Genomic DNA, 12600 nt, shown 5'->3' on the forward strand with positions numbered 1-12600 from the left:
TTTAAAAGCAGACTTTTGTGGGGACGTGGTGGCTCAGTGGCTAAGATGCTGAGCTTGTCGATCAGAAGGTCGGCAGTTCAGCGGTTCGAATCCCTAGTGCCGCGTAATGGGGTGAGCTCCCGTTACTTGTCCCAGCTTCTGCCAACCTAGCAGTTCGAAAGTACGTAAAAAATGCAAGTAGAAAAACAGGGACCACCTTTGGTGGGAAGGTAACAGCGCTCTGTGGGCCTTCAGTGTTTAGCCATCCCGGCCACATGACCACAGAGACGTCTTCGGACAATTCTGTCCCTTGGGCTTTGAAATGGAGATGAGCACTGTCCCCTAGAGTCGGGAACGACTAGCACATATGTGCAAGGGGAACCTTTACCTAAAAGGAGGCTGGACAAATTTTAATTTTGTGCAGAATTCAAAATTTCAAAACATCTAAGAACAGAGTGAAGTAGTGATCTGGCAAATCCTAAGGAGATGTTGATGCATTTGGTTGAGGCTTTACAGAGAGAGAGGATGCTTCCTACTGGACATGGTTGCATTCCTTCCTCCATTAAGTCTCTATCAATGTATTGGCGGGGAAAAATGGTAAATACAAATCAATGTTGCTTTGTCTCTCCCTTTTCTCACAGTGAGTGTCTCTCCCTTTTCTCACAGTGAGTTCAGTCCATTTGTTTAATTTTTTAAAAAAATATTTAACCTTTCTGTTGAATTAGCATGCCTAGTTTCAATAGCACAATTTCTGGTAATGCTTCATTTCTGATGACATTTCTTCCGTTCTTTTTTACTGCTCTGGAAGCTTTAAAAATGTGTACATGGTGCAATGTTATGATAGTATTTTGTGGCAGATTTTTTTTTTAGCACCTTCATTTCAAAATTCCCCATTTGAATCAAAGCAAGTCATTAATTAAGTGTGTTAATCCAATTTTAATGAGAATTGTGGCATGGACTGTAAAGTTGGTGTAATCATTTCCATATTCTTGCAGTTCCGGAATTTAATGTCATTGGAGCAAAGTAAATAATCTGGGAATTTTAGACAATCACTGCCTTTTTTTTCTTCTGATGAGCTCAGAGAACTGATATTTGCTTGGGAATAACTGGTTTAAATCTATGTCTTCTTTTATTTTATGTGTTTTTCTTTCCCAGATAAAAAAAGATAAACCAGAAATTGTCCCAAATTTAAGACAACTAGTCATGGAGAGATTCGGAAATCTGGAAAGCAAGAACTGTAATGCTGATTTACAAAGAAATGAGAAAGTTGTCCTATTTAAGGAGCAGATCAAGCAAATGAAGGCTCAGTGTAAGTGTGGCTTTATCTCTAAGTCGTCATGTTGTATATGGTTTCGGTGCCTCTGTTACCTTTGTCTCTTACTACAAACCTGTGATATTTATTCATGTATTAAGAAAAATTTTAGAGCCGTCCAACTCGGGAGCAACTCCAGGCAGCTTGTGAGAAATAAGACCCCAAATACAAAACCTAGCAACTCCCTAGCAACACCAATCAGACAAGCCGCTTGATGGGCTTTGTGTCACCCTTGGGTCCCTACGCCCACCAGCAGAACCATGCAGGGATGAAATTAAAAAATTTCCCCTGCCGGTTCTGTGGGTGTGGCTTGTTGGGGGGAGGTCATGTGCCTGGGTGGGCGTGGCCAACTCAACATCACTCACATGGAGGGGTTCCTCACCGGCCCCTCCCCTCCCAGCCACTCCTTGTCGCGAATGGTAGGAAAATGGGGAGGGAAATATTCCTGCCTTCCCTCAGTCTGTGCTGAGATTGAGGAATGGATGACAGGCAAGAAAATCCCCTTCCTCATTTTCCTGCCTTTCACAAAAACGGTTCCATTCCAGCTGCCCCCCCCCCAGTCCCCCTCCCTCCTGGGAACTACTTTAAAGGAACAGGCTGCAGCAGCTCCGTTGTGAATGGAGGGAGAAAAGTTAGCATTCTCTCTGCTGCATTTAACATTGAATTCTATGGAATATTGAGTGGCCGGGTGAGCGGCGACCGGCGGGCGTGGGTGGGGCCAAGGAGGGGTAATTACTACTGGTTCAGCGAACTGATGCTCATAATCCCTAGCGGTTCATCTGAACTGGTGGGATTTCACCCCTGGAACCATGTCTTAAGGGTCTTTTGAAAGTATCAAGGTGAGGATCAATCTGATTCCCACAGGTTTGATGTTCCACAGGGAGAGAGCCACCATGGAGAAGGTCCTTCTTCTTGTTTTGCGCTAGATGAACCCCTATAAGAGAGGGGACCCTGCCTCCCTGCTCTGGTGGGTTGGGTAGATGTAAATGAGAAAAAAGATGGTCCTTAAAATAACCTGGTCCCAAGTCATGTAAGGTTTTTAAAAAATGAAACCAGCACCACGAATTGGAGCCGGAAGCAAATCTGCAAGAGAAGTGACAAATGTGCAAATCTAGACTTGTACAAAACCATCTGGGCATCACATTTTGAACTAATAAAAGTTTCTGGGTACTTTTCAAGGGCAGTCCATGCGCCTTGCAGTAGTCAGAGGTAGAGAAACCACTGCTCTGCATCTAAAACAGCACATAAATCTTTGCTCAGCCATCCCATCCCAAATTACCTCTTGGCTTTTCGAAGAAGAAGGCAAAACAGTATACCTAACTAGAACATTGTGATGAAAAAGTGCATAGAGGTTTTTTTTTGTGGTCTTTCTGTTCCCATCCATTTTAACAACTGGCCTTTTTGAATTTCTCCATCAAATGTGTGAGGGATGATTTCTCTGGATTCTTTCATGGGAAGAGGAAAAAAAAATCTTTTAATAATTTCTCAAGGACAGGATTCCTCCATTTTAGTGACTAACTCAAAAATAACTCCTCGGAAGGAGTTTCCTCCTGATGCATTGAATGGAATTGAATTAATCTCTCTTTGGGATTGAATTGAAGCATTAAATTAAATTTAAAGCTCCGGGAACTTGCAAAAAGCCTTGTATAGCATCCAAAAGGACTTCATGCCCAAAGACACAAAAAGAGCCTTCTCGTTAGTAAATGAGTGTGAGCACACAACACTTCATGAGATTTTCACCAACATTCTCTTCTCTTTTGAAATAATTTTGAGAGCAAATTCTCTATTGTCAAACTGAATGGAAGCCAGAACGATTCCTCTTATACTCTGTTTCCAATTAATATGTACATTTAAACAGATTCAACATTTTCCTTTTAATTTACTAGTAAATTGTTTTAAAACACAAAAGAGGAAAATGGGAGGAAGAAGCTATGATTTTCATTCCTTTTATTAGGCTCCCAGGAAGGTGTCCCAGTAGTAAAAAAAATGATTTTTCTTTAGTCTCTTGGTGCTGGTTTTATTTTTATAATTACCGGTATGTAAGGAAAATCTTGCTTCATAGCCTTTTTTAATATTTGAAGGTGATTTTTTTTTTTAAAAAAATCAAACGTATGTTACATTCTCTTTTTGATATGATCTTTCTAAACTGATTAGGTAAGCTGTTTTTGTTTTGTCACTCTTAACAAAATTGCTCCAATTTCACAATCCAGGCTGTGTTGCAACTCTAAAGAGACCTTTGCTATAATCATGGAACTGTATTGTTAGAAAATGCTTACGGTGTCTGTTCCCAGGTTTACAGCTTGTGTATATAAGCCCTGCAACACCGCAGCATATTAAAATCCCTATGGCCCAATTCAATCATTTTGGGGCTGCTGTGGGAAAACTGGGATCCTTGGACAGCTTGTTTTCCAAATTTCTTCCAGGCATCCGCAGCCACAATGCTATTGGGAATAACACAGGTTGCATTTCCAGTTTGCAGAATGCAAGGAAGAAACCAGAGGGCCTGTCTGTGGAATGAGTTCACATCCCAATTGATTTTGGAAAAAAAATAATATGCATTTAATTTTGGTGTTCCACAAGCACTTTTTAAACTGGTGTGGAGTCACTTCTTTCAGACTCTTAAGGCTAATTCTTGGCTTATTGTAACCTACCAAAGCTTCGGATGGTGAGGCAATAGTTTGCTTGAAGGAAATGTCTGGAAACTGCTTCTCTAGAGCATGTTTTCATAAAGTAGATAGATAATTGTGGATAGGTAACCTTAGGTAGAGAGATGCGGTGGCTCAGTGGCTAAGATGCTGAGTTTGTTGATCAAAAAGTGGGCAGTTCAGCGGTTTGAATCTCTAGTGCCGCATAACGGGGTGAGCTCCTGTTACTTGTCCCAGCTTCTGCCAATCTAGCAGTTCGAAAGCAGATAAAAAATGCAAGTAAAAAAATAGGGACCACCTTTCGTGGGAAGGTAACAGCGTTCCATGCGCCTTTGGCATTTAGTCACACCGGCCACATGACCACGGAGACGTCTTTGGGCAGCGCTGGCTCTTCGGCTTTGGAGCGGAGATGAGCACCGCCCCTTAGAGTCAGGAACGATTAGCACATAGGTGCAAGGGGAACCTTTACCTTAGGTAGGCTGAAAACCTTTTGAAGATTTTTGGAGTAAGGCATCTAAGTTCTTCAGGCACTGGGATATTGTGGATTTCAAAGGAAAATCAAAGGACAAGTTTCTCTTCAGTCAACTCATTTTGATGACATAGACAAACTCATGGGATTATCTTGCTAAGAATACGGAAGTGTTTACTATTGCTGATTTTCAAACGTTGAGATTCTCAGTAGAAAAGCCCCTTTATCTCAGGGGCTGCCACAAAGAAGAAGAAGTCAAGCTATTCTCCAAAGCACCTGAGGGTAGGACAAGAAGCAATGGGTGGAAACTAATCAAGAAGAGAAGCAACCTAGAACTAAGGAGACATTTCCTGACAGTTAGAACAATTAATCAGCGGAACAACTTGCCTCCAGAAGTTGTGAATGTTCCAACACTGGAAGTTTTTAAGAAGATGTTGGATAACCATTTGTCTGAAGTGGTGTAGGGTTTCCTGTCTAAGCAGGGCGATGGACTAGAAGACCTCCAAGGTCCCTTCCAACTCTGTTATTCTATTTCTATTTCTATTCGGTTCTGTTCTGTTCTATTCTGTTCTATTCTCTGTCTATTAACTGGTTTCCCCCTTCTCAATATTAATGCCTGATCCTGCTTAGCATTTTGAGATCAGCCAAGACACGGCTGCCTCCAGCTTGGTATAATAATTGTATTAAAATACTTTGTTGGGAGAGGAAATGAGCAATTATGAATTACAGACTAGATTTCTGTTCTCGGCAAAGAAAAGAAAGAGCTCTTAACAATATACTTCCTTAGCAAGAGAAATCTGTGCAAAGTCTGCAGGTAAGAATGCTGACATAATGTGCTAATGCAGAGGCCCACGGCCCACTATCGGGCCGTGGCCCATTTAAAACTGGGCTGCTGAAGGGGCAGGTGAGTGCGCAGCTTCCCTTGCACAAGCAGCGGGCATGTGTGTTTGGGCACAAAGCTCCATTTCCACAGGTGCACACGCTTGCCCATGAAGCTTCATTGTGCAAATGGAACTGCGCACGGGCCTGCCACTCGCACAAAATCATCCCCTTTCCTTCCCCATCAGACTGCCAATCTGGAAAGGTTGGGACCGCTGTCCTAATGTACCTTCAGCAAAGGAGAACTCACCTGCTCTCAAAACTTTGTTCCCCTGAAGAATATATTATTAGGATATTGTGAGATGCATAATACCCGAGAGTGAGCCACTGTGAGTTAGAGAAGAATGGTTGAGGGACATAATCTTTGCTTTGTAATGAAGAGGTGGGCAGAACATTTGAAATTTCAATGCCCCAATCTGTAAAACGCATTCCTAGAGAATCCTGGGAAATGTAGTTCTTTGATGGGGAGGGCCACTGAACTTCTAGCACTATTTTCAAGTTAAGTTCTCAATTAATTTGGGGTTTCTACACAACCTTGGTCCTTAACTGGTGTGCAAGACCTCCATCAATCCCTTATTGATGAATAACTTGAACTTGAACTTCAGTGGAATGCATAAATAACCCTGGTGAATATTTTAGGAGTTGTATAGGCTGCCCTGGAACTCAGTGCCCTGAAATTCAAATTCTACCTGGGCAGTTTGATTTTTTTTTTTTAATGTCTCCTTTTGCACATGAAGTCCATTAATCCTGGTGCAATATTGGGAACGTAAGATAGTTTAGGAATAATTTCATTCTCGTTTACTGCAGCCTTCTGCAACAGTTCAGATGTAATGAACGATAGATTAATATAGTAAAATGGGAATTCTAGGCCTAAACCAAGTTTATCTTTTGAAAAAGAAGCTGGTGTTGGCTAGGAAATAGATCATTTACTGATACTATATTGGCTTGGCAGTTTCATTTTCTCACAACCACAAAGGTTATGCTGCTAAGCTATGCAAAACAATAACCATGCAATTGTAATGGAATGTTTCTGCCTTAGCTTCAGGGGGAATACATACCAACATGCATATAGGTAATTAACACTCGCACATACATACAGGTCTAACTCTTAAAACTCTCAAATATTTGCTCAAAAGATCCAACTTACGGCAACAGCTGTTGTTAAATTGTCATGGAGGAAGAGGTAGGGTGGGAAAATCGGAAGGCAAGAGTCTTCTTCAAGTGGAGCTTGATGACTTCATCGACATATTGTTGTAGAGCTCTTGAAAGCCATGTAAAAATGGTTAGCCACCACCTACTTTAAGGAATCTTTAAAAACTTCCCATTCTAGTATAGAGCCTCAATATTTCTTAGTGGTCCCCTGTCCAAGGCATGACTTTGCTTAGTTCCTTCCATCATCCAGAACAGATCAATTTACTACTGTCAACTGCTGAGATGGGTATTAGAAAAGAGTATTTAAATTCATTATTGAGTCACCTAAATAGACCAGCAAGACTGGTGATCATGATGATAACAAATAAAATTGTCATTCATTTTAAGAAGTCTTAATCTATAAATCAAACAGAGCTTAATCTTTTAATTATTAACTGATTGATTAAATCTGCATCCATCTGCAAATAACTAAAACAATAGATTGGACGGGAAAAGCCCACACAATGTTTTTAGAAAGCACTTGCGCTTGTCAGCCAGCCAAAGTCTTATAAAATGCACACTTTGGGATTTGAGGATTACACTTGATTTCATTAGAGAAACACTGTTCATTGTTAAATATATGATTATGAATTGTTTATAGTTAATAGGTTATTATAGTAGATTAAACTTAAATTAAGAATACTGTATATGAATTGTTTTTAACATTAATAATATACAATTATTAGCACTTTAAAGGTTGTTACGTAATTGCTATTATTCGTTTAAACCTAGAGGTTGTTGTATTTTACTATTGTTTCTGGACTGGAAAAAGTCAAAGGTCATCTTTTTTAATAATTAGTTTTATGTACTTTTTTGGTCACTTTCTAACTTTAGCATTTTATTTCTTTCTGTTTTTTCCTTTTATGATAGTTTGTGAATGATCCTTGGGGTTCTCTGAGTTTGGCTGTTTTCTTGCCTATGTTTCATTACCAAACTAGGTAATATCATCAGTGCTAGTAAGGAGTGGGGTTTGCTCACCGTTTATATTCTAGTGGCTTGCCCCGTCTGTGTTGGTGGGGATGTTCTTGATGGTTTTTGGTACAGGTAGATAGTCCTCAACCTATGACCACAACTGAGCCCAAAATTTATGTTGCGAAGTGAGAAATTCGTTAAGTGAGTTTTGCCCCATCTTATGACTTTTCTCGCCCCATTTGTTAAGTGAATCACTGCAGTTGTTAAGTTAGTAACACAGTTGTTAAGTGAATCTGACTTCCCCATTGACTTTGCCTATCAGGAGGTTGTAAAAGGAGATGACACGACCCTGGGACACTGCAATCGTCATAAATGTGAGTCAGTTGTCAAGCATCCGAATGTAAATCAAATGATCAAATGAGGGATGCTGCAATGGTCATAAGTGTAAAAAATGATCATAAGTCACTTTTGTCAGTACCGTTGTAACTTTGTACGGTCACTAAGTGAACTGTTGTAAGCCGAGGACTACCTGTATAGCTGTTGACTGTTAGCTCTTTTGGCAGTTCCTTGATTGGGGTATTGTTTACTTTTTGATTGCTGGTTTAATGTTAATCTTAGTGTTAATCTCTACTCATCTGGGTGTTGATTGCTGGTGGGGAGGTGTTTTCATTTTTTTTGTTTCCTTTTTGTCTTGTTGATTGTCTCTCTTGCACAGTATGTAGATATTGTTTATGTCTATGTGCCTGTTGATGGCTAACTTGTCAGAGTGCCAGGCTTCCAGGAATTCTCTAGTGTTGTTTGGTCTAGGTTATGGTCACAATTTCCCAGGTGAAAACAACCAAGTTCGGAGAGCACCAAGGACCATATATTCTCCTCGCCTTTATATTTTTATTGTTCTTTTTAAATTTTAATAATTTTTTTTTAAAGAAACAAATTAAAATAAATATGTTAAGGTTGGCATTTGGGACCAGTAGACCACTACTCATTTTTATGGCGAGCCGAAATTTATGGCTTCCTTGATTCTATTTCTGTTTATCCTCTACCAAGGGGTTTGAGTCCCTCACACCATTCTCCAGATAACAAGAGAGGTAGAACGCAGCCCCATTGTGTTAAATGTTACTTTCTCATCATTAGAGAATCTCGTTGATTCTCTATGAATCTCCAAGATTCAGTGCAGCCCCAGGGCTCCCTGTACAGTTATTCTGGGATCAATTAGGGTAATAAATTAAGGACTACAGGTAGTCCTCGACCTAGGACACCAATTGAGCCCAACAATTCTGTGGCTAAGTGAGACATTTAAGTGAGTTTTGCCTCATTTTAGGATCTTTCTTGCCACAGTTGTTAAGTGAAGCATTGCAGTTGTTACATTAGTAACACGGTTGTTGAATGAATCTGGCTTTCCCATCGACTTTGAAGGTGGCAAAAAGGGAATCACATGACCCCAGGACATCATCAATATGAACCCAGTTATCAAGCGTCTGAATTTTGATCATTGTGATCATGGGGATGCCGTAATGGTCGTAAGTGTGAAAACTGTCATGAATCACTTTTTTTCAGTGACCTTGTAACTTGGTACGGTCACCAAATGAACCGTTTTTAAGTCGAGGACTTGTGTTTATGCTGATCTCTGACTGTGTTGAAGATAGATTTGATTTGAGTGGAGATATTATTAATCATTTGCAGGAAGTGGCTGTGGAAAGATACTCCTGCAAATTCTTGTACTACGCCAGATACCATCTTACCAGAAATAGCAGATAGCATGTCAGAAATGGGGCAAAACAGCCAGACAGTAGTCAGAGCATCCGAGGTGAATCTCTATCTTCCTCATCCTGCCCCACCTTACAGCAAGGAAACATAAGTAGACACACATATTTGGCACTAGAGGTTAAAACCAGGGATGAAATCCAGCAGGTTCTGACAGGTTCTGGAGAACCGGTAGCGGAAATTTTGAGTAGTTCGGAGAAGAGCCTTGATAGTACACTGGTCTACGCACCCTGTTATTAACACAGCTGCCTGCAATTTACTGCTGGTTCGAATCTCTCCAAGGCTCAAGGTTGACTCAGCCTTCCATCCTTTCTAAGGTAGGTGAAATGAGGACCCAGTTTGTGGGGGCAATAAGCTGACTTTGTATAAAAATATACAAAAGTATGAAGGCTATTGCTTAACACATTGTAAGCCGCCCTGAGTCTCCGGAGAAGGGCGGCATATAAATCAAATTAAAAAAAAACAAAAAACCGGCAAATACCACCTTTGGCTGGCCCCAGAATGGGGTGGGAATGGAGATTTTGCAGTATCCTTCCCCTACCATTCCCACCAAGCCATGCCCACAAAATTTCTATTTTGCAGGAATTGGGAATCTCTAGTTTAATTAAAAGAAGAACAAAAGGTGACATGATAGCGGTATTCTGATATCTCAGGGGCTGCCACAAAGAAGAGGAGGTCAAATTATTCTCCAATGCACCTGAAGGCAGAACAAGAAGCAAAGGATGGAAACTAACCAAGGAGAGAAGCAACCTAGAACTAAGGAGAAATTTCCTGACAGTTAGAACAATTAATCAGTAGAACAACCTGCCTCCAGAAGTTGTGGATGCTTCAACACTGGAGGTTTTTAAGAAGAGAGTGGACATCCATTTATCTGAAATGGTATAAGTTTCCTGCCTGAGCAGGGGGTTGGACTAGAAGACCTCCAAGGTCCCTTCCAACTGGGTTATTCTGTTACTTTTTATAAATTCTGCTGTGCACTTCTCAGAGCTTTTTCTCACCTAAGAATTTACTCAGCACTTCAGGGAATGTTTTGCAATACAAAATTGCCTTGACCAGTCAACTGACTAATATTCAGGCTTGCTTCACTGCTCTCACTCTTCCCCAGACATTCAACCCAACAGTATTTTTTTCTCTTTTGCCCCCCCACCCCCACCCCCTCCCGAAGTTAGAACTTATTGCTTGTGGAGAGCAGGGGTGCCAACCCTCTGCCTAGTAGCAGTGTTGCGAATTGGTGAGGTTATTATCTTTGCAGAGAAGAAAATGTTTCGATCCTTTCAGCTTTAGTGCTACAGTTGCCCAGGCTTAGCAATTAAGCAACTGCAGCTGATTTTGGTGATGTTCAGCAACATTTTTCCCCTCTTCATCAGATCATTCTGTTCCCATAATTCTTGATTGTATAAGTAATTCATTTGTGCAATTGAGTTGTATTACAAAATCATGACATCTTGTGACCAGGCTTGCTTGCACTCATCAGAAATTTTGTCCATCTTTAGGATTAGTAATGTGCATATGAGGAGACTGTTGGATGACTTGCAATTTGTTTATACACTCCATGCTCCTTTTAAGAATCATTTCTCTCGGATTTGACTGATGGTAAGCCTTCAGTTGTTTTAAGAGTTATAGACTTCTATTTGTGGCAGCGGTTTATTTCTTAAGTATTAACAGGTTGTATGATATTCTTAACACTGCTATGCATAGCCAAGATCCACTGCTTTGTATGTGATTGTTAATAATATTACAGCCAATTATAAAATGCAACTTGGGTTGTAAAACAACCCTCCTTAAGTAATCTCCTTTCTTCATGCTTATTAGACAACCAAGGCTGAGTAGGTTTGATGGGAGCTAGAGTCTCAGTATGTCTACAAGATGCTGTAATGTACAAGTACAGATTAGGAGAAACCTGGCTAAAAAGCAGTCACTATGAGGGGGACCTTGGAGTCTTAGTGGGCAATCACTTAAATATTGTGCGGTGGCAGCCAAAAAAAGCCAATGCAATCCTTGGTTGCATAAACAGAGGGATAGAGTCGAGATCATGGGAAGTATTAGTTCCGCTTTATAAAACATTAACAAGACCACATCTGGAATACTGCATCCAGTTTTGGTCACCTCACTATAGAAAAGATGTTGAGACTTTGGAAAGAGTGCAGAGAAGAACAGCTAAGATGATGAAGGGCCTGGAGACTAAAGCATATAAAAAATGGTTGCAGGAATTGGGTGTGCTCAGTGGCTAAGACGCTGAGCTTGTCGATCGAAAGGTCAGCAGTTCAGCAGTTCGAATCCCTAGTGCTGCGTAACAGAGTGAGCTCCCATTACTTGTCCCAGCTTCTGCCAACCTAGCAGTTTGAAAGCAGGTAAAAAATGCAAGTAGAAAAATAGGGACCACCTTTGGTGGGAAGGTAACAGGGTTCCGTGCACCTTTGGTGTTTAGTCATGCCGGCCACATGACCACGGAGACGTCTTCAGACAGCGCTGGCTCTTCGGCTTTGAAACGGAGATGAGCACCGCCCCCTAGAGTCAGGAACGACTAGCATATATGTGCGAGGGGAACCTTTACCTTTATGTCTAGTTTAATGAAAAGAAGGACTAGGGAGGACATGAAGCAGTCTTCCAATATTTTAGAGGTTGCCACAAAGAAGAGGGGGTCAACCTATTCTCTAAAACACTTAAAGGCAGGAACAAGAAACAATGAATGGAAACTAATCAAGGAGAGAACCAACCTAGAATTAAAGAGAAATTTCCTGACAGAACAATTAATCAGTAGAGTAAGCTGTTTCCAGAAGTTGTGAGTGCTCCATCACTGGAGGCTTTTTAGAAGAGACTGGACAGCCATTTGTCTGAAATTATGTAGGGTCTCCTGCTTGAGCCTGGGGTTGGACTGGAAGACTTCCAAGGTCCCTTCCAACACTATTATTCTGTATACTTTGCTGTGTTGGGGAAAACAGATGTAAACTACTTAAATCAAGGCAGGGTTACACTTCTTCCAATGTCAGAGAGGAAATACATAGAATAGTTAGCAGTTCTTTCTCTTGGAAGCTTAAGAGAGATAAAATCCAAAGAAGGGCCTAAATATTGAGACTTTTTTAGATGCCAGCAAATACATGTTAAAAATATTGTAGAGAAAGGTTTTACCAGAGAAGGGACAATTCCCGTTAGAGAGAAAGAGAGAATGAGGCCACCTTATGATTTATCGAAAAATTTCAAAATTTCAATGCTGATGTCCAAGCGAATAAATTATGCAATAATTTTAATACGTTGGTGTGATCCATCTAGCATTGGACAACAAAGATTGCATTCCAAAACATTTTAACTACGAACCGCCAAACTTGATTTTAACTTAGTCCATTGTGCTGTGTGAATTCAGCCAGTGACTTTTTCCCTTTTTCCTTGCCCTTGGAGAGGGGACTGTTGCTCATTTAACCACAGGCTTTCAAAAGAAAAATAAAGAAAGA

At 40.7% G+C, this 12600-nt stretch overlaps 1 protein-coding gene across 1 annotated transcript in view; it reads left to right on the forward strand.

Moving 5' to 3' along the window:
• The window catches only part of NSMCE2 (NSE2 SUMO ligase component of SMC5/6 complex), a 248956-nt gene that overhangs the window by 104397 nt on the left and 131959 nt on the right, over window positions 1-12600 (forward strand). Inside the window, exon 4 of the mRNA XM_034422292.3 lies at window positions 1135-1288. Coding sequence (XP_034278183.2) covers window positions 1135-1288 — 154 coding nt within the window. The remainder of the gene's footprint in view (window positions 1-1134; window positions 1289-12600) is intronic.

Source organism: Pantherophis guttatus, chromosome 3 (assembly GCF_059756535.1).
Source record: "Pantherophis guttatus breed Tessera chromosome 3, ASM5975653v1, whole genome shotgun sequence".
Classification (NCBI taxonomy): Eukaryota; Metazoa; Chordata; class Lepidosauria; order Squamata; family Colubridae; genus Pantherophis; species Pantherophis guttatus.